General features: G+C 32.8%; 1 protein-coding gene across 6 annotated transcripts; it reads right to left on the bottom strand.

The window, feature by feature from the left end:
* Positions 1–3,649: 3,649 nt before the first annotated feature.
* LOC112025578 (calcium-transporting ATPase 4, plasma membrane-type) lies at positions 3,650–17,890 on the bottom strand. 6 transcript variants are annotated; one of them, XM_065781018.1, is made up of 8 exons: positions 17,503–17,888; positions 16,608–16,662; positions 14,571–16,507; positions 14,315–14,476; positions 12,597–12,768; positions 12,219–12,514; positions 9,893–10,236; positions 8,729–9,585 (listed from the first exon to the last, which is right to left on the bottom strand). In XM_065781018.1, exons 1-7 carry the CDS (start codon positions 17,671–17,673, stop codon positions 9,985–9,987), a joined length of 3,045 nt encoding a protein of 1,014 aa, XP_065637090.1. In that variant the 5' UTR covers positions 17,674–17,888; the 3' UTR covers positions 8,729–9,585; positions 9,893–9,984. The 6 variants fall into 6 exon arrangements, with proteins under 6 accessions (XP_023914013.2, XP_065637090.1, XP_065637091.1 ...); XM_065781019.1 differs by lacking the exon at positions 8,729–9,585 and having other exon boundaries at positions 9,901–10,236; positions 14,571–15,535; positions 15,677–16,507; XM_024058245.2 differs by lacking the exons at positions 8,729–9,585; positions 9,893–10,236 and adding an exon at positions 3,650–4,163 and having other exon boundaries at positions 17,503–17,890.
* Positions 17,891–22,205: the final 4,315 nt, after the last annotated feature.

Raw genomic sequence — 22,205 nt, 5'->3', positions numbered from 1 at the left:
ACAGTCCCAATGTTAGTTATGGATTTGAGTAACGACAAGCTCCATTATTGCTCAGGCGATTCCACGCCATGCAAAAGAAAGTTTAAGCAGGCAAAGACAATGGCCACACATGTGAGTTTCCATTTTTAGTTACAAAAAAAAAAAAAAAAAAAAAAAAAAAAAAAAAAAAAAAAAAAAAAAAAAAAAAAAAAAAAAAAAAAAAAAAAAAAAAAAAAAAAAAAACAAAAACAAAAACAAAAACAAAAACAAAAACAAAAACAACATAACTATGCTTTAGCTTTTTATGAAAACATGTATATCATTTCCATATAGTGTGAAAATAGCACCAACAATAACAACCTGTCACATAAGATTTATTGTAAAATATTATAAAAATATTGTGGACATATAATTTCTCAATTTATATAGTACTTCTTCAGTTCTACCGAAGCTTTACTTGGTCCAAATGAGACAATAACACACTTATAAAATTTTTATTTAAAAAAAAAAAAGGCAAAAGATAAAACAGTAAATCCCACTAAACACTTATGAATAGACACCACTTTAGTAATTGGGTATTAACCAACTGTTAACCTTTTTCTAAGGTGACATTTTTTATGAAAATGGTTATTTGTCCCTAATTTATAAATTATGCAACAAAATACTTATGTTTTGAAATAATTTAATAAAATGTCTTTGTTTTTGAAACTTGATTTTAACAAAATCGAGATAAAGGTAGAACTCGACATTAGCAATGTCAAGTGCTATGCATATTTTGCTACTTAATTTTTTTTTGAATATTTAAGTGGAACTCGACATTACTAATGTCAAATTCCACTTAAAAATATACATAGAAATCAATTTTGAGAATATCAAGTTTTACACATAATTTTGTTAAAATAGAGTTACAAAAACGTGGACGTTTTGCTAAATAATTTGGAACAAATACCCATTTTCCCTTGAACAAATTGTTTTCCCACTCAAAATTTCACATTAATTTGGATTTACGCATATTTTTAAGAGTGATTATTAGGTATTTTTAGGGTAGAATCACATGATACTCGCAAACCATCTAATAAAAAATTTAACATTTTCCGACTCATTAAAAAAATTCCACCTTGACTGACTCTGTGAAGAAAATCTGGATCATTTGCTCTGAAAAGTTTATTAAGGCAATCAATAAGACCATGTTCAAAAGCTAGATTTGTGAATACCGATTAAATTTATATATTTGTTCTTGGTTTTTGTTTTTTCATTTTTTCCCCCTACAAGCATATGTAAATAAACAATGAACTCGAGGTGACTTTTTTGGGTAAAACAACTAAACAAACCACGAGATCTTAGAAACTAAAAAAAAAATAAGGACCTCAACAAACACCTAAATGGTCCTCTCTGGAAATTTTTGTCTGATTATCATTAATTTTATATACTTGCCAGAATCTCAAGGAAGCATTATAAGTAATTATTCCTATATCACACTTATTCCATGATGTCTTTCATTTGCCTTTTCAAAGAAGCAGGACAACACATTGTGGTCCTGGATTAAAGAAGTTAAAATGTGTAACGTGAAACGCTCCCCAAACCATCCCAATTTTATGCATGATTCATGAACCTTTCTTTTTTTGGATTTGATAATGTCATTGAAGAAAGGAAAGAAGAGGGGGTCATGTGCCTGAAGCTGTTACAGGAGAGAGAGAGAGAGAGAGAGAGAGAGAGAAGAAGATTGGAGATGGGATGGATCCCACAAAATTATGATGAAGCCCATGCAGCATTGTTATGGGCAACCGAATTAGAGACCTAACACTTGAGCTACTGACATCGAAAGACTAAGAGGGCGTTTGGATAGAGGTGTTTTGAGTTATATAACTCAAAACCCAAAATCTGTGGGATCCACTGAGTAAAATTGTTTTGGCTTTGTTTTCATTCTTTGTTTCCAAAACTTGTTTCTCAAAATTTTGAGATATGGGAATAAAAATTGAGAACCGATGAAATGATGTTTTCAATTTTTAAAAATTGAGTTTGATAGCATTTTCATTATTAAGTTCAATCGTGTGGGGCTCAACGTAGTGAGTATTCACATCATCCTATAACATCATCCCCATTTACTCTAATAGTTTGGTGGTTGTCCCAACAAACAAACTAGATTAATGCTAGAGACACTATATATATTATAATTGTTGATATGGCAAAGTCGTGATAAAATATCAGTTCTCATGACAGTGTATCATTAAAATCACTTTTATTAGCACCTTGCATGACAACTTATATAATGCTTAAGCAAAAGATCAGGAGAAATTTGGTGTTTTTAGACTTATTGGACAAAATTTCCCTCTTGGGGATGAGAAGGTATCTAATGCATTTTTCCTTTCACAATATATTGATTCTACACAGCAATAAAGTTCACACACTATAAATGAATGCATACGTTCAAAAAATAAGATAATTATTGTGTACGACAGAGTCTCAAAAGTGTAAGTTGCTTTGATGGAAAACTCTCCACATTTGTTAGGGGTCCACATATTAGCACTTAATAACATGCTAATTTATCATAAGAAAAAGATTGTGAAATATTTTGTGTTTTTACACTTATTAGACAAAACTATCCTCTTGACGACGAGAATGTATCTAATGCATCTTTCCATTTACATTGTATTGATTCTACACAATAATAAAAGTTCACACGCTATAAAAAAGAATGCATACATTCGATGCATAAGCTAATTATTGGTATATGACAAAGCCTCAAAAGTGTAAGTTGCTTAATTTGATGGAAAACTCTACACATTGGTTAGGGGCCCACATTTAGTACCTAACATGCTAACTTATCATAAGAAAAAAGATTATGAAATATTTTGTGTTTTTACACTTATTGGACACCTTTAACAATGTATTGAATCTACACGGCAGTAAAATTACTAGCTATAAAACAGAATGCATACATTCAATATAAATATGCAACAGAGGATCAAAGGTGAAAGTTGAGTTGATGGAAAACTCCCCACATTTGTTAGGGCTCCACATACAAATATAATGTTGTGGTGTGACTGGAATCGAAATATGTGAACACTTTTGCCTAATGGCTCTTATACCATTGTCTAGTGACCCTTCCACTAAAAGGTCTGAATTATGAAACCTAAGAAACATTTGGGGGAAAGTTTCCACTTGGGATTGGTTTAAAACTACGGATATCTGGGATCCAAGGATCTTCCACACGTTTGTCGAAATATGAATGATGGTTAGCCATATGTATGGTGCCCACTAACAATAATGTTGGGTACTTTCACAATCCTTCTTTTTTACTTTCTAAACGTTATAGTCACCTGTTTGTATTGCGGCTACTAATAATTAATACTTTACATCTTCATATGTCTAAGAAATGAAAGAAGTGAAAGCAAACTGCTCATAGAGTTTATCAAAAAAAAAAAATATGCACCATCCTCTTACTAAAAAGAGGATCACTACATTGAGTCTGAAAGGTACTTCGTAATAATTATAGTTTCACCCCCTCATCTTTTGTAAGAACTTTTCTCTTAAACAATATAAAAAAATACGGAAAATTATTGAATATTCAGGAAGTATCATAAATGCCTACTCTACCCCCCTCTACATGAATTGTGAATCACGCTATAAATTTAATTAGTAAGACCTGCTATTATACGAGATGAGAGAATATGTATTAATGGTACTCTAAGAGTATTTTATAATTACTCAAAAAATACATAACCTACAGAAAAACAGATCACCAAACTTCTTTCTAATTCTACCCCTGTTCTTTTCTTTTCTACCACGACGAGCCATTCTATAAGTTAGCACCAAAATTATTTACGAAAGTCAGTTTACCTCTAGAGTTGCTTCAGAAAAAGGGAAAAAAAAATTAAAAGCCTTTTCTTTCCCCTTCTCAAGCCAGGTTATCACCATAAACATCACGATGTTTAGCTGCATCTCTCAACTGGGATGCATTTTAGGATGACAGCAACTAGCAAGCTAACTGATCCAAGTAACACGCTAAGTAACCATAATTGCCAGCTCAGTGGCACTGTGCTTGCAAAATCGCCCAGAAACTCGACCATGATTACTTGGAAAGCCACTGTGCCAACCATGACACCTAGGAATATCCAGCTATCAAACATGCCACGGAATATGTTTATCTTCTCTATTTCCCGGCTGTTTATATTATTAAACACCTGAAAGAAAAAAAAAATCCATACTAGTGGGTAAGGAAGACAATATTGAACATAATGGCCTAGGAGTTTTTGCCGAGAATGAATTTGTCCTCGGCTAGCCAAGGTCGAGGTCCATAAAGGATGCTTGCCATCTAGAGGTGCGATCCATGAAGTTTTGGAAATATGTATAAGCATTGCAGGAACAAAAGACAGAAGAATCCCAAAATATCTTGGGAAAAATTGCTGTCACCGCCTTGAATGCACCCCAGCAAACTCCCTGGCCGCATTAATGAGGAAGTGACCTCTACACAGTATTATTGCAGCCTTACAACTACCCCAAAAGACTTCTAGAGAGGGCTGATGGGACAAGTATCAGTATAAACCATCAACTGTCCACGTGTTGGGTAAAGGTGAAGGAATAGATGTAGTATAAATAAGGGGAGAGACGTAGAGAAAGAGGGGGCTGGCAATTGAGAGAGAAAGCACTGTAGCAATCTCAAGAACTCTTGTAACCATTCTCATCTAATATTTACTAGAACAAAACCCTTCTGATTGTGTCGAGGACAAACTTTCTTTGATATACTCAGTTCATCTATGATTGTCATGAACACCATATTAACTGTTATCCATGCAATTAAACCTAACTTTTTGACCTACTCTCTACAAATTCATTATATTGAGCTCACTAGGTCAAGATCTCATACATTTTGGAGCCTGGTCTGAAAATCGTGTCCCTACATAAATATAATACCTATATTTTATTATGGACGATACAATTGATTTAATAATTCTTGGGGATTATCAACTCAGTCATCTTCTACCTATCACGTTTCCATCAAAACTCATAGACATTTCCTGCAGTAAAAGTTAAAAGTGTTAAACACGTTATGCAAGAAAAAAAAAGGGCAAAAATACACTTTCACTCAATTTTTTATTTTTTCCCTGTAAAACATCTAAAAATCATTTTCGACATATTTCAATTTCACTAAAGTCTTTTTGGCGTAGCCTTTAAACGCACAAAAGTCTTGTCTTCTTTATCCAATCGAAAAGAAAAGGTGAGAGAATAGACATGGGAAAAAATGGGTTTCATTGGTAAAAAAATTATTTCATTCATTTTAAAAAAAAAAATTTAAGATCTCACGTGTAAACCTTACATTCCATTTGTTTTGATATAAAAATATTATTTGGAAATTATAACTTTTTCACTATATGTTTGGTTGCGATCCCAATGAGTCTGAAAATATTTATTTTTTTAACTTGCTCATAGGAAAATCATTAATCTTTATTGTAATTTAGAATAATTATATAAACAAAAGGTACATTCATAAAAACAGACCCCAAATAATAAATTTTTTTTTTTAAGGATCATTTAGAGCATAAAATCACTAAATGAAAAATTATTAGATATACATGAAATACGTATAATATGGTATTACACACTAATAAAAATAAATAATTTAATATTAACATATGACATAAGCTTATAAAAGTAAATAAAAATGTTAAATTTTGTATTAGATGGTTTGCGAGTATCATGTGATTCTACCCTAAGAATACCTAATAATCACTCTTAAAAATATGCGCAAATCCAAATTAATGTAAAATTTTGAGTGGGAAAATGATTTGTTCAAGTAAAAATGTCAGGGGAAAATGGATATTTGTTCCTAATTTATAAACTATATAGCAAAATACTTATGTTTTGAAATTATTTAGCAAAATTTCCTTGTTTTTGTAACTCGATTTTAATAAAATTGAGTTATGTGTAAAACTTAATATTCTAAAAATCAAGTTCTATGTATATTTTTAAGTGGAATTTGACATTAGCAATGTCGAATTCCACTTAAATTTTCAAAAAAAAATTAAGTAGCAAAATATGTATAAAATTCGACATTACTAATGTCAAGTTCTACCTTTAATTCGATTTTGTTAAAAACGAGTTTTAAAAACAATGATATTTTGCTAAAATTATTTCAAAACAGATTGCCACATATTTGTAAATTATGGGTAAATGATCAGGTCAAAAATGTCACCTAAGAAAAAAGTTAACAGTTGGTTAATACCCAATTGTACTGACAACGTTTGAGTTAGTGGGAAGTGTTTTGTCTTTTGTTTTGTTACATATATTTGTAACATATTTATATGAGAAGTGCTATGTTCACAATATTTTTATAATATTTTCACAATAAATCATAGGTAGTTAGTTGTTATTGGTTCAAATTTGAACCTAATACCAAGATTACTTTTTGGCCCTAACAATAACAACCAATAACAACCTGCCACTTAAGATTTGTTGTAAAAATATTATGGATATATAATTTCTCAATTTATACAGTACTCCTTCAGTTCTACCGAAGCTTTACTTGGTCCAAATGAGACAATAACACATTTATAAAATTTTTATTAAAAAAAAAAAAAAAAAAACCAAAACAAAACAAAAGACAAAACACTAAATCCCACTAAACACTTATGATTAGACACCACTTTAGTAATTGGGTATTAACCAACTGTTAACTTTTTTCTAAGGTGACATTTTCTTTTTAAATGGTTATTTGTTCCTAATTTATAAATTATGCAGCAAAATACTTATGTTTTGAAGTAATTTAATAAAATGTATTTGTTTTTAAAACTTGATTTTAACAAAATCGAGTTAAAGGTAGAACTCGACATTAGCAATGTTAAGTGCTATGCATATTTTGCTACTTAATTTTTTTTGAAAATTTAAGTGAAACTCGACATTGCTAATGTCAAATTCCACTTAAAAATATACATAGAACTTGATTTTGAGAATATCAAGTTTTACACATAACTTGATTTTGTTAAAATCGAGTTACAAAAACGTGGACCTTTTGCTAAATAATTTTAAAATAAGGGCATTTTGCTACATAGTTTGTAAATTAGGAACAAATACCCATTTTCTCTTGAACAAATCGTTTTCCCACTCAAAATTTCATAATTTGGATTTGCACATTTTTAAGAGTGATTATTAGGTATTTTTAGGGTAGAATCACATGATACTTGCAAACCATCTAATACAAAATTTAACATTTTCCGGCTCATTAAAAAAATTCCACCTTGACTGACTCTGTGAAGAAAATCTGGATCATTTGCTCTAAAAAGTTTATTAAGGCAACCAATAAGACCATGTTCAAAAGCTAGATTTGTGAATACCGATTAAATTTATATATTTGTTCTTGGTTTTTTTTTTTTTTTTTTTTTTTTTTTCATTTTTCTCCCTACAAGCATATGTAAATAAACAATGAACTCGAGGTGACTTTTTTGGGTAAAACAACTAAACAAACCACGAGATCTTATAAACTAAAAAAAAAAAAAGGACCTCAACAAACACCTAAATGGTCCTCTCTGGAAATTTTGTCTGATTATCATTAATATTATATACTTGCCAGAATCTCAATGAAGCATTATAAGTGATTATTCCTATATCACACTTATTCCATGATGTCTCTGCATTTGCCTATTCAAAGAAGCAGGACAACACATTGTGGTCCTGCATTAAAGAAGTTAAAATGTGTAACGTGAAACGCTCCCCAAACCATCCCAATTTTATGCATGATTCATGAACCTTTCTTTTTTTGGATTTGATAATGTAATTGAAGAAAGGAAAGAAGAGGGGGTCATGTGCCTGAAGCTGTTACAGGAGAGAGAGAGAGAGAGAGAGAGAGAGAGAGAAGAAGATTGGAGATGGGATGGATCCCACAAAATTATGATGAAGCCCAAGCAGCATTGTTATAGGCAACCGAATTAGAGACCTAACACTTGAGCTACTGACATTGAAAGACTAAGTGGGTGTTTGGATTGAAGTGTTTTGAGTTATATAACTCAAAATCCAAAATCTGTGGGATCCCCAAGTGAAAACTGTTTGGGCTTTGTTTCATTCTTTGTTTCCAAAACTCATTTCTCAAAATTTTGAGATATGGGAATAAAAAATGAGAATCGATAAAATGGTCTTTTTAGTTTTTAAAAATTGAGTTTGATGGCATTTTCATTATTAAGTTCAATCGTGTGGGGCTCAGCGTAGTGAGTAGTCACATCATCCTATAACATCATCCCCATTTACTCCAATAGTTTGGTGGTTGTCCCAACAAACAAACTAGATTAATGCTAGAGACACTATATATATATATATATAAATGTTGATATGGCAAAGTCGTGATAAAATATCAGTTCTCATGACAGCGTATGGTGTTTTTAGACTTATTGGACAAAATTTCCCTCTTGGGGATGAGAAGGTATCTAATGCATTTTTCCTTTCACAATATATTGATTCTACACAACATTAAAGTTCACGCACTATAAATGAATGCATACATTCAAAAAAATAAGATAATTATTGTGTACGATAGAGTCTCAAAAGTGTAAGTTGCTTTGATGGAAAACTCTCCACATTTGTTAGAGGTCCGTATATTAGCACTTAACATGCTAATTTATCATAAGAAAAAGATTGGGAAATATTTTGTGTTTTTCACTTATTAGACAAAATTATCCTCTTGACGATGAGAATGTATCTAATGCATCTTTCCTTTTACAGTGTATTGATTCTAAACAATAGTAAAAGTTTACACACTATAAAAGAAAATGCATATATATGATGCATAAGATAATTATTGGTGTATAACAAAGCCTCAAAAGTGTAAGTTGCTTAATTTGATGGAAAACTCTACACATTTGTATTGGGCCCAAATTTTAGTACCCAACATGCTAACTTATCATAAGAAAAGAGATTATGAAATATTTTGTGTTTTAACACTTGGACACCTTTCACAATGTATTGAATCTTACACAGCAGTAAAATTCACTAACCATAAAACAGAAAGCATACATTCAAGACAAATATGCAACAGAGTATCAAAAGTGAAAGTTGAGTTGATGGAAAACTCCCCACATTTGTTAGGGCTCCACATACACATATCATGAGCCACTTTTCGTTGTTGTGGTGTGACTGGAATCGAAATATGAGAATACTTTTGCCTAATGGCCCTTATACCATTGTCTAGTGACCCTTCCACTAAAAGTACTGAATTATGAAACCTAAGAAACATTTGGGGAAAGTTTCCACTTGGGATTGGTTTAAAACTACGGATATCTGGGATCCAAGGATCTTCCACACGTTTGTCGAAATATGAATGATGGTTAGCCATATGTATGGTGCCCACTAACAATAATGTTGGGTACTTTCACAGTCCTTCTTTTTTACTTTCTAAACGTTATAGTCACCTGTTTGTATTGCGGCTACTAATAATTAATACTTTACATCTTCATATGTCTAAGAAATGAAAGAAGTGAAAGCAAACTGCTCATAGAGTTTATAAAAAAAAAAAATTATATGCACCATCCTCTTACTAAAAAGAGGATCACTACATTGCGTCTGAAAGGTACTTCGTAATAATTATAGTTTCACCCCCTCATCTTTTGTAAGAACCTTTTTCTGAAACAATAAAAAAAATACGGAAAATTATTGAATATTCAGTAGTATCATAAATGCCTACTCTACCCCCCTCCACATGAATTGTGAATCACACTATAAATTTAATTAATAGACTTGCTATTATACGAGATGAGAGAATATGTATTTATGGTACTCTAAGAGTATTTTATAATTACTCAAAAATACATAACCTACAGAAAAACAGATCACCAAACTTCTTTCTAATTCTACCCCTGTTCTTTTCTTTTCTACCACGACGAGCCATTCTATAAGTTAGCACCAAAATTATTTACGAAAGTCAATTTACCTCTAGAGTTGCTTCAGAAAAAGGGAAAAAAAAATTAAAAGCCTTTTCTTTCCCCTTCTCAAGCCAGGTTATCACCATAAACATCACGATGTTTAGCTGCATCTCTCAACTGCGATGCATTTTAGGATGACAGCAACCAGCAAGCTAACTGATCCAAGTAACACGCTAAGTAACCATAATTGCCAGCTCAGTGGCACTGTGCTTGCAAAATCGCCCAGAAACTCGACCATGATTACTTGGAAAGCCACTGTGCCAACCATGACACCTAGGAATATCCAGCTATCAAACATGCCACGGAATATGTTTATCTTCTCTATTTCCCGGCTGTTTATATTATTAAACACCTGAAAAAAAAAAATTCCCGAAGGAGAAACAATGCTCATTACGATTTTCCAAAGTCTTTAACCATGCCTTCTATTATAATTTTTAATCCCCCAAAAAATAAATTGCATTTTGGTTACTTTTCCATAGTTGTACTAGTGATTAATACATATTGGACATTTTAGTTCACTACAAGCAGTTAAGGAGCACAGACAGTATCGAAATCAGAGTTACACTAACATATTGCACTAAGATTCACTAATATCGAAATCAGAGTTTCATTTTATTTCACTTTTTTTTAATAATTAGTCCCCCCCCCCCCCCAAAAAAAAAAAAAAGAGATTCACTTTTTATAAACAATAAAAATAAAAGTAAATCAGGGAAAAAATTATATTAGAAGCTTTGGGTAATAATACCATTTCACAAGATGATAAAAATCAACGAGTATAGTTACCAATACCATATGTTATTAGCTTATCAGTCCAGTCACATATAGGAACTTCAGCAAGAAAGCTTCCATTAATGGTTTTGCAGGCTAGTTTGACCTCCAGTTTGGTTCGGTTTTGATAACCGTATATTTTCAACTCAAGTTGATAAAATCTTAATCCCAATTAATTGGTTCAGCTAAACTTGAACCTGAAATATGAGTAAGTTAATAGGTTCTTTGTAGTCAGATTCAATCCATAATCCACGTCAAGTTTGGTTGCATATGGATAGTTATCCCACATATTACTAGTTTGAAAATTTCACAAACAGCTCTAAGATCTAACAGAAGAGACAATCACACTACACAATGTTTGACACATTTGAAAATGCAAACTGTGTTATAAAGATACAGGCCTAAGATCTTCGATTCATCATTTTAATTGGTTGGAATACAACAGAAGACACTGAAATCTGTATGTTTATACATACATCCCAACCTGTAAAATAAGAAAAAATTTAATTACCATTTTGGTCCCTCACATTTATCTTATGTGTCAAAATGGCTCATAATGTTTCAAATATGTTAATTTAGTCCCTAAGCTTTTGGTATTGTGTCAAAATAGTCTCTCTATCATTAAGGAGTATAGAAAAAACTGACGTGACTAATGGTGCATAGAAATGTTATTTTTATCCTCTGCCTGATACACAGCATCTTGAAGCTTGTCAAGCCATGCACCCAGAAATAAAAATTAATCACAATTCTTATTAGGCAAAAAGCAAAAAGAATTGAGCTTGCTCCGACTCTGAGTCTATCCATTCTCAGAACTGGCACCACCAATGTTATAGGTTGATTCACTCAAAACTTGCTGTTTTTTTTCTCTGCTCCAGATCCTTAGTTGCATACTAAGATAGTTAATCAGATATATTATTATTTGAGTTATTCTTTTCTCTTTTCTCCTAATAGGAAATGTCAATAGTTTTTTTTTTATTTGGTGGCTCAACGAGATTCAAGATTCTGTGTATCATGCAGAGGATCTCATGGATGAGATTTGCACTAAAGCTCTGCCACGAGACTTTAGGGATTTCAATCCCAATGGTATTGGGTTGTTATTTTAGTTTTTTTTTTTTTTAATAATTTAATTATTAAGGCCATGTAAAAACCTAGTTTTACTTTTTAATTTATTTTTGCTATTATTTATGGGCCTCATTATACTTTTTGGTACTATTCATGGGCCTCACTATACTATTTCAGCTAACTTTTACCTTTTATCTTACAGTATTTTCAATAATAAGTTTTTAATTTCAGCAAAATAAACGGTATCCAAACAGACCCCAAATAACTGTTAATCTTGTCAGTTTTTTTCATCTACCATATATTTGATTTTGATATACTATATTGACACAATACCATAAGATTAGGGACTAATATGACACGTTTGAAACGGAAAGTAGAGTAAATGTTAGACACCAAAATGATAATTAAACACAAAAAAGGAATTAACTCAACATTAATAAAGAAGGTCAATAATGACAGTAAGAAATCAGAACATTCTTCAAGAACGGGACTGGTACCACATACCTGGCAAAATACAAACGAGTTGAATATCAGTGTGTTGAGAACATCACTTGCATCTGAACCACTAAGGTTTAGCAGCCGCTTCCCATCAGCATTGAGAATTGCAAGGACAGCAAGTTGATATACACTATGACCAATAATATTCCTCCACATGGCCTTCGTGATGAAGCTCACACCCCTACGAACTGGGGGCCTTTTCATAAGCTCATCATTTGGAAGTTCTGTAGCCAGTGCAAGAGCACCAACAGCGTCCATAAAGTTGACCCAAAGCAACTGCACACCCGTTAGAGGGGTAGATCCTGAAAGTTAGGTGGAAAACTCTCATTATTCTGTTGTTGCCCAAAATAAAATATTAAACCATAACTTCGTAATCCAGCATACCAGAGATGCATGCAGAAGCAAAATGGAGCACCAAAGCAACAACAATGACAGTTAGCTGGAATTGCAAAATTTTTTGATTGTTTATATATACTGCACGTCCCCATCTGACCACATTCACAATAGTCATAAAGTTTTCATCCAATAAAATGACATCAGCACTATCTTTTGCAACCTGAACAAAATATCCATGAAAAGGGATCATTAAAGAATAAATTGACCCCAAAAAAATAAAAATGAAACCGAAGTAGGTAGCACAACAAAAGGCAATGATACAAGTCCAAAAGTATATAAGCCCATGCAAAATCAAAATGATACTGAATGACAAAGATTATGTGATGTATTGGGGAAAAAGAAAAACAAGTCAAGATGATAAAAACTTTACTATGACAGAATAGAGATTTGATATTATCTTGTATCTAAAAGATAACACAGACACAGACTATTGATATCAATTATGTGGAGCCAGATCTACTATGTTTCTTATGCCAGGAATTTGAGGTATTTCTGGTATTTGCCTAAGCATAGGCTACTATAGTAATGTCACACATGTACGTAGCTCTAGTTATAGTGGAATACAATGCTATATTGCTATATATACCTATGACTACTGTAACTTCTTCTGTAGTCCTTATGTAAAAAATGTAGCAACCCTATGAATGTAACCTTATTTTCGGCAAACCGTATAAATCTGGAATTCTTGTGTGTGCGCCTTGAACTCTTCTTCTGTTTCTATCTTTGTTGTTCGCATCTTACAGATTTGGCTTGGTCTTCATGTGTCCTAACATGAGTGAGGATTAGAGAATAAAAACACTATATGATTCCAAGCTTGTGAAACCCAATAGAAAAAAGAATGAAGGGAAGGGGAACTATGGATGTGTGTCTTAAAATTGGGGTTTTGATTGCAAGTTTTAAAATTTGAGATGCAATGTGCAAATACCCTGTACTTTAGGGTAGTTTTCGGCAATTAACCCTAAATACAACACAATATCCCAACAGGATTGAATCCGTGGCTTAACCTTTTGATGCTAACTAGAACGGGGGGGGAGGGGGTGGACTGCATTTGATCCAAGAACCATTAGCCTATATATCTATTTCTAATTTGTCCAACATAGATAATAAGTTGATTTCTCAAAAGCTGCAACATAAAAGGTGAATGTGAAACATAAAGCAAAACATAATAAAGGTGAGCTAACCCAAGGAAGAGGTTTCATACTGGAGCAACATACAGATAATTCTTGTTGAATTGGATATTCGGTCAGAAATTAGATGCTGGTTAATAATTTGCCTGATCAAGATTCTCACTCATAGGGACTGTTGAGTGAAATGATTTTAAGCGTGTTTATTAAAGAGTATATTGCAGTGAGATAAGTAAGACAGTAAGCAATAAACATTTGAGACCACATAGTTGAAAAGAAAATTTAGAAACCTATACATAAAATTCCAAATAGGATCAAACACTGATTACCACAAAACTAGTTCATATTTTCTTCTATCAAATGGTAGAAGAAAATAATCCATGAATGACAATGTGGAATAGACACACACACACACATGCTTCATGTTGCTTCATTTCATATGAGAAAGTGTGATAGGGGAACAAAAAACTGACACAAGAAGCCTACCTGGCTAAGCCAGTCCAAATCATCAATATCACACAACGGAAGGAAAAAAGAAATATAAGTACATAAAATTGAAACTTTGAAAGCAGAGTCACAAACCTGTGTTCCTGCTATGTCCATAGCAAGTCCAATATCTGACTCATGAAAAGCAGGAGCATCATTGGTCCCATCACCAGTAACTACTGCAACAACCTCACCAAACGTCTTCCTCAAATGGGTCACCAAGGTATGCTTGTCTGACGGCAAAGACCAAGCCATTACCTGAATCCATTATACACAATTACAAAAATGAATGCAGCATCTTCCAACATAGATAGTTGAAGGTCAAAACATTCCAAAGCAAAAATTTAAGAACCTGAATTCTTGGGATGATGTCCTTCATCTGCTCTGGGGACATGCTACGGAATTCTGGTCCTTCTATGGCCACTTCATCCTCTGTGAGGATACCACATTCTCTAGCAATGGCCTCAGCAGTATATTTATTGTCCCCAGTGACCATACAAACAGTTATTCCAGCAGCTAAACAAGTTAAAACTGCATCCTTGACACCAGGGCGCACAGGATCCTTGATTCCAACAACTGCTATCAATGTATAGCCACTATCGGGGATGCTGTTCTCGATGGAAGTGTCAGCAACATCTTTAAAAGCCAAGCAAAGAGTTCTCAGAGCTCCAGATGCAAAGCCATTTATAACACCTGTGATCTTCTTTACCTGTTCTTCAGGAAGAAAAACAGGCTCTCCATTGCAATCAACAATTTTGTCACACATTCTTAATATAATTTCAGATTCACCTTTGCAATATGCACGTACCCTTCCATCAGGAAGAACCGCAAGCACAGACATCTCCTTTCTAACTGAATTAAATGGCCTAACCTTAAGAATCTTGAACTCTCTATGCTGGGCATCAAAATCATCACCCAAAAGCAAGCCAAATTTTAACAATGCTGATTCTGTTGGTGTTCCCAAAATGGAGTTCTTTCCATTATCAGCGTTAACAACTTCGGAGCCAGTATTTTGAAATATAGCCTGCAGTAGGATACCTAAAACTCTTTCAGATATTTCTGATTTCAACACCTCACTTGCATTACCTTTTACATCTATAGATTTTTCAGATATCCATACTTTGTCCACTACCATATCGTTTGTGGTCAATGTCCCCGTCTTATCCATGCATATGTAACTAGCAGAGCCCATTGTCTCACATGCAGAGAGATGCCTCACAAGTGCCCCTTCTTCCTTTAATTTCCTCATTGCAAAATCAAGGCTAAAAGTTACTGCTAATGGAAATGCTTCAGGGATTGCAACGTCCAAAATGCTTACTGCAGTGGCAAAGTAAATCACAATTGTCATTGCATCACTTGACGACCACTCTGTGAACTCATAGTTAAGAGCTTTTACAACCAGATATCTCACTATAAGTAACAAAAATGTCAGCACAGAAAAAGTCCTGCCAGTTTTACCAATATTTGAAGCAACACTGTATAGCTTTTCCTGCAGTGGGGTCTTGTCTTCTGCTCCCTCATTCAGAGTTTCCATCAATTTTCCCCATTTGCTTCTCATACCAACTGTTGTCACCAACATCTTTCCTGAACCATCTTGCACTTTACTTCCTGAAAGAAGAAAAGGGTTCTCCTCATATACATTCACTAGCTCGTTCTCACCTGACAAGCTTGATTTATCAATCAACAAACTGTATCCTGATATATAAATCCCATCTGCTGGAACTTGATCACCAATTGACAAGTGAACAATATCTCCAACAACCAAATCATATATAGAAACTTTTTCTCTCTTCCCATCCCTAGTTGCCTGGATAAAAATCTTTTTCTTCTCCCTATCTAAATCCTTTAACTGCAAGGACTGCTTGTACTCACAGATGGCTTTAACCATGATTACTAGGAAGATACCAAGAATGCCACCCAAACCATCATATATGCCTTTAGGCCACCCTTCAGTGGGAATTCCTGAACCTATAGAAACCATGGCACTGAGCACAGGGATGATAAGTTGAAAGTCCTGTAATGATTTCCACACGAGCATCAAAATTTTTTTGGAAGGTTTCTCTGTAAAACTGTTGAATCCATAAATCTTTTGCCTAGTAGGTAAGTCCTTTGTGCTAACACCTTCGTTCAGTGAGACACAGATTTTCCTTGCAATCCCCTCAACTCCACCATGGATTTTCAAGCTCTTAATATCTTGGTCATCAACAATTGATGCAAGTTCATCTGGGTGAATGCCAAAACTTGCTTCTGTATCCTCTTCTAGTAACTTGTATTCAGGTTGACCACCAGCTGCAGAACAACATAAAATGATCGATCAAAGCATGAATGAAAGAGCGCTCTAACAATGAAAAAGAGGCTTTTGTTAAAAGTAGAAACTAGAATTTTATACCAGCAATGAACTGCAATGCTTCTTTTTGACAGTGAAGAGCAGCTTGTATCGTTTCCTGGGGAAAACAAAAAATGGGGTTGATTGAATTTAAAAAGTCATGACAGAAAGAGTCACTTTGTCTTAGGAAACTTCACAACCAAATGTCATCAGTGACCTTCATAGTGATATGTAAGGCAATTCAAATTATAAACTTTTGAATACTTTTCGGAGTTGATTGAATTTAAAAAGTCATGACAGAAAGAGTCACTTTGTCTTAGGAAACGTCACAACCAAATGTCATCAGTGACCTTCATAGTGATATGTAAGGCAATTCAAATTATAAACTTTTGAATACTTTTCGGACCCGTTTTGGTTTGCCCATTGGAACAGAACATAATAAAAATCATATATGAATGAAGTAATAAAAAAAAAAAAAATGGGCTCAGGAAAAAATAATGATTCGTTTACATACTGGCCGAAATCACCATACCAGACAGGTTTGTGAAATGGAGCAAAATGAGCTGGAATTTAGAACGAAATGGAATAGAAGGGTGATTCGTACCGGTTAACTAATTTGAATGGAAAATTCTGGCCTGGAATGTATCATCCAGAATTCATAACTATTTCAAATAACTGCACATCGTCCTCATACATCCAAAGCTATCATAAATTCTCATACATCTGTTTGTTCAGCATATTTTGAGAAGATCAAAAGCTTAAATTTATCTCAAGAACTTTAAGATGAAACCCCTAACAACAGAACAAGCACAGTTCATCATATATTACAGAAAAGTAATTCAACGAAACTTTTTTCTTTCATTCTTTTTTTTTTTCTTTTTTTCATTGTGTTTTTATGAACAACAACAGAGCACTAAACTAAAATATAAGCAAAGGAAAGAAAGAGCAAAATGAGAACCTGAACTTTGCTGCTTTTTTTCTCGGCCTCGGAGCGTTTGACGAGATCGGCGACAAAGCGGAAACGGCGGCGGGGATTTGTGACGACGGAGACTGCGTATCTCCATCTTCGTAAAGCCTCCTCCGACGAGTTCTTGTGCTCCACTTCTATTTCCTTCAGTAACAACTCCATTTTTGTAACGGTATGTTGTATTCAACAATTCTCTCTCTCTCTCTCTCTCAAAAACTATAAAAGAGAAAAGAGAATGCTTGATCTGCAGAATTTGACGCAAACACAGTCTGCATTTGCTAGCAGAAGCGGGAGCTTGGAAATTTGTGTCTATTTATATCTGAAGTCTTAAACTATAGTGAGTGTCTAAAGTATATCATCCTACGCCGTTACAAGTGCTTCAGAACAAAAAAACGCGTCAACTAGCTTGGGAATTTGTGTCTATTTATTTTCAGTGTACTTTTACTGGAAGTACCGTCCATAACAGTAAAACTTAACTAAAATAGAGGTTGTAAGCAGTAGTAAAAATAAATGAAATAGTTAAATAAGTTGTTTTTTTAATTTAGAGTCAAACACATAAAATTTTATCAATTAAGTAAAAAGACACTTAACTAAAGGATTTTCTTCTTTTCCAAGTGAAAAAAAAACACTTATTTCTTTTAGCAACTGTTAATCTAGTTTTTTACTGTAAATTTTTTATCTTGAAAATTTTTGAAAAAAATACAAAAAAGTGGGGGAAAAAAAGCCTTTAAAAGTTAAAAACTAAACTTATAACCTAATGTCAAATAAATACTATAGATTCTCTCCGTTTCTAAGTAAAATAGATTGTTCCATTTAACATTTATCAATTTTTTAAAATGATGTGAGAATCCTAAATTTGCTTCACTTTATGGGATCCTAATCCTATATTAACCAATTAATCTTGCTAGAATCTGGTGAGCATTTATTTATAGTTAATTGCTTTATTGTTTATCCATATTAAATATTGTGCTTGAAATTGATTATAACTAATGGGTCTTGATGCAATTTTTATGAAAGATATTAAAAAAAAAAAAAACTATTAAAACATTTTTATTTTTTATAAAAAATGACTAAGCTTGTTCACTAACAAATACCCTTAAGGTATTTGTTGACCTTCCTATAATTAGTTACCCTGTTAACATTTTAATTGATTGGTTAAATTAAAATTGGTAGTTAATCCGTGGTGGGGTCTGATTGCATTTTTCATCTACTTATATAAAATCAACGTAGTACCAACTACCAATCACATCTAATCGCACGTTAGTTTGGAAGAAGTTACGAAATTTTGTTTGTATCTGGCAATTTTTTTAATTATTATTTTTTGTAAAAAGGTTTTTTAAAAAATTGTTTTTATTTTAAAGAAATAAATAGAGCAAATAAATCAATATCACATGCCAATATGACGAAGTATGGGTTCGTATGGTTAAAAGACAAGCCGTGTACGAACCGTGTGCCATTCACAATCGTTGTTTTTTTGGGGGTAATAGATAGAAACACAATCATTGTTTAAAAGCAATGTAGTCATTATACTCGATAAGGTTACTTCACAAAACGACAGCTAACTACTTGTAATACATTTTAATAGTACTAATTTATATATATGGGCTTGCTAAAACAAGGCACACAGAGCTGAATTAATAAACAAATCATCAATAATAATAATAATTATCATTATGAGTGCCCAAAGTTCGAGGATGAAGTTGAAGAGTTGCAGCATTGGTATAGGGATGCCAAGAGCTCACGGAGGAAGGTCATCCGAGGAGAGGAAGGGATAGGACTCTGAGGCGTTCCAGGTTGAAAGAAGGATATGAAGAGAGAGAATTTTGTGATCATAGGGAAAGTATGTAGTTTAGAGTAGCTTGTTGCCTCCGCATTAAATGGTGGACAATAGTTTTATCAGCTGCATTGATGAGAAAGTGATCTAAATAGTGCAAGTCACAACTAAGCAGATTCATTCCGCCACCTTCTTTAGATACAGAAAGAGACAAGGATGGGTGGCCTCCTCGGGCCAACTGGTATTGAGAAAGCGGTTCATCCATTTAAACAAGTCTGCCTTTTCTTCCTTATTTTCCCCCTCGAGCGGAACCCTTTTTAGTTGTTTGTTTCCCTCTCTTACAAATTCATTGTTTTGGGCCACAATTGGACTGATCCAGCTACTATTCTAAGTGGGCTTGGGCCGCCAATTTTTTTGGTCCTTACAATAATAATAATAATAATAAATAGAGGCCAAGAGAAAGTTAAGATTTTTAAATACTAAAATCTCTCACATAATGACAGCTGGTATATCCAATATATTATAAAGTTGCCAAGTTCCTTACTGATTCTACCAAAAGAGAGAGAGAGAGAGAGAGAGAGAGACAAGCTGCCAAGTAATAATTTCTACAAATCCAAACCAACATTTGGCTCAATATTAAAATTGTGAGATGAAGACACGATTTAAAATTGTGTCTTCAACTCACGATTTCAATTGTTTACACATATGTGAACGTATATACTGATATGCAATAATCGCTATTCTTATTGAAATTGAAATGCAATTCAAAGAGAATCACTCATTGCCATTATTTGTGAATGTTTAAATTGTTTGATTTACTTTTATATTTATTGAGAAGTTGTTGTATCTTCTCCAACTCTTGAATGTCATTTTTGTTGTCAAAGACTCAAAATTGTAAAGAGTTATAGCCTTATAGGCCATAAGTGATCATTGGGTTTGCTGCAAGAGTTATGAATCAATTTGAAAGCATAAAAAATCTCTTCTTCTTTTCTAATGAGATCTCTTCTTTATATATATAAAAGCATAAATCTCACATGTGAGAGCGTGAGGTGTTGCTATGTGATGCATGCTAAGAGAATTTTGTCATTCAGCCATCCACCTCATCATCTTCTAATTACCACCATTTGTCACTCTTTCACCTTCTACTTAATTAAAACTTTAAATGAATTTATCCATTTAATCTTCCCCCTAATTCAACCTTCCACCTAAACAAAGATTTTAATGACTTATATAATTTTTTTTATTTGTATTCAATAATAAATAATTTTATTTCCTTAAAAATTAAAATTAATAAAAGTGCAACATGTAAATGCTAAGTCAACAAGACAATGGAGTGGAACATTGAAGGGAGAATAATTAGAGAAAGCTCATAAGGCTTGCATGCAAAAAGAGGCATATGATCATATACAAGAAAATGATGGTCAAGAAAATGTGTTCTAACTTCTAAGTTCTAACTTCTATATCCATGGAATCATCAATGAAATCAGGATTTAACTTTAGAGGAGACAAAATATATAACTAACATACTGTATATCTCCATACACCCACGAATATGCATATATTTAAACACATTAAAAAACAAAGTGTATTGTCAAATGCTATATTAAAGTAGCAAAAGTAAGTTTTGGTGTGCGAAAATAAATTTTTTTTAAAAACACTTGATATTGATGCTCTTAGGGAAAGTGCTTATTGACCCTGCAACTTTTCTCGAGTTCTAGCAATATTGTCTACTATACAATATTCACATTGAATATTTTTTGCTGAGAATAAAAAAAAAAAAAAATCATATTGATAATTGACATTATTATAAAACGAAAGTTCATAGAAGTTTCTCTATTGCTGTTATTGTCTTGCAGTACCGTCCAAAAACCTATGGCGTATAGTGGCTTGGACCTTGGAGTTATTCACATAAACCCATCATGCTTATTATTATTAGAGAAATTATTCGTAGAAGATTTGCGTCAGCTTGGACAAAACTTTTAACCTATTTTTTCTATTTTACATCATTACTTTTCAAAAACACTCATAAAACAGTACGTTTATTAAAATAATATTTATTTACCAATTTTTTATTACTCTCTCAAATTGGAGTGGAACATTGAAGGGAGAATAATTAGAGAAAGCTCATAAGGCTTGCATGCAAAAAGAGGCATATGATCATATACAAGAAAATGATGGTCAAGAAAATGTGTTCTAACTTCTAAGTTCTAACTTCTATATCCATGGAATCATCAATGAAATCAGGATTTAACTTTAGAGGAGACAAAATATATAACTAACATACTGTATATCTCCATACACCCACGAATATGCATATATTTAAACACATTAAAAAACAAAGTGTATTGTCAAATGCTATATTAAAGTAGCAAAAGTAAGTTTTGGTGTGCGAAAATAAATTTTTTTTAAAAACACTTGATATTGATGCTCTTAGGGAAAGTGCTTATTGACCCTGCAACTTTTCTCGAGTTCTAGCAATATTGTCTACTATACAATATTCACATTGAATATTTTTTGCTGAGAATAAAAAAAAAAAAAAAAATCATATTGATAATTGACATTATTATAAAACGAAAGTTCATAGAAGTTTCTCTATTGCTGTTATTGTCTTGCAGTACCGTCCAAAAACCTATGGCGTATAGTGGCTTGGACCTTGGAGTTATTCACATAAACCCATCATGCTTATTATTATTAGAGAAATTATTCGTAGAAGATTTGCATCAGCTTGGACAAAACTTTTAACCTATTTTTTCTATTTTACATCATTACTTTTCAAAAACACTCATAAAACAGTACGTTTATTAAAATAATATTTATTTACCAATTTTTTATTACTCTCTCAAATTATCTCCTCTCTCTTTGTATATATGAGTAAATAAGTATTAAAAAATATATTTGTATGTGAATAGTTCTCTCGTAT

The sequence above is a fragment of the Quercus suber genome, unplaced genomic scaffold (genome assembly GCF_002906115.3).
Source record: "Quercus suber isolate HL8 unplaced genomic scaffold, Cork oak 2.0 scaffold_254, whole genome shotgun sequence".
In the NCBI taxonomy this organism is placed as follows: domain Eukaryota; kingdom Viridiplantae; phylum Streptophyta; class Magnoliopsida; order Fagales; family Fagaceae; genus Quercus; species Quercus suber.
This window is presented reverse-complemented; position numbering and strand designations above follow the sequence as displayed.

Bases quoted from the DNA above. Each gene is read 5' to 3' on its own strand.
- LOC112025578 (XM_024058245.2), bottom strand. From the start codon at position 17,673: ATGGAGTTGTTACTGAAGGAAATAGAAGTGGAGCACAAGAACTCGTCG. The intron at 16,663-17,502 runs GTTCTCATTTTG...TGTTTTCCCCAG, and splicing joins AAAAAAGCAGCAAAGTTCAG to GAAACGATACAAGCTGCTCT. The intron at 4,164-12,218 runs GTATGTGGTACC...TTTTTCTTTCAG, and splicing joins ACTCGTTTGTATTTTGCCAG to GTGTTTAATAATATAAACAG.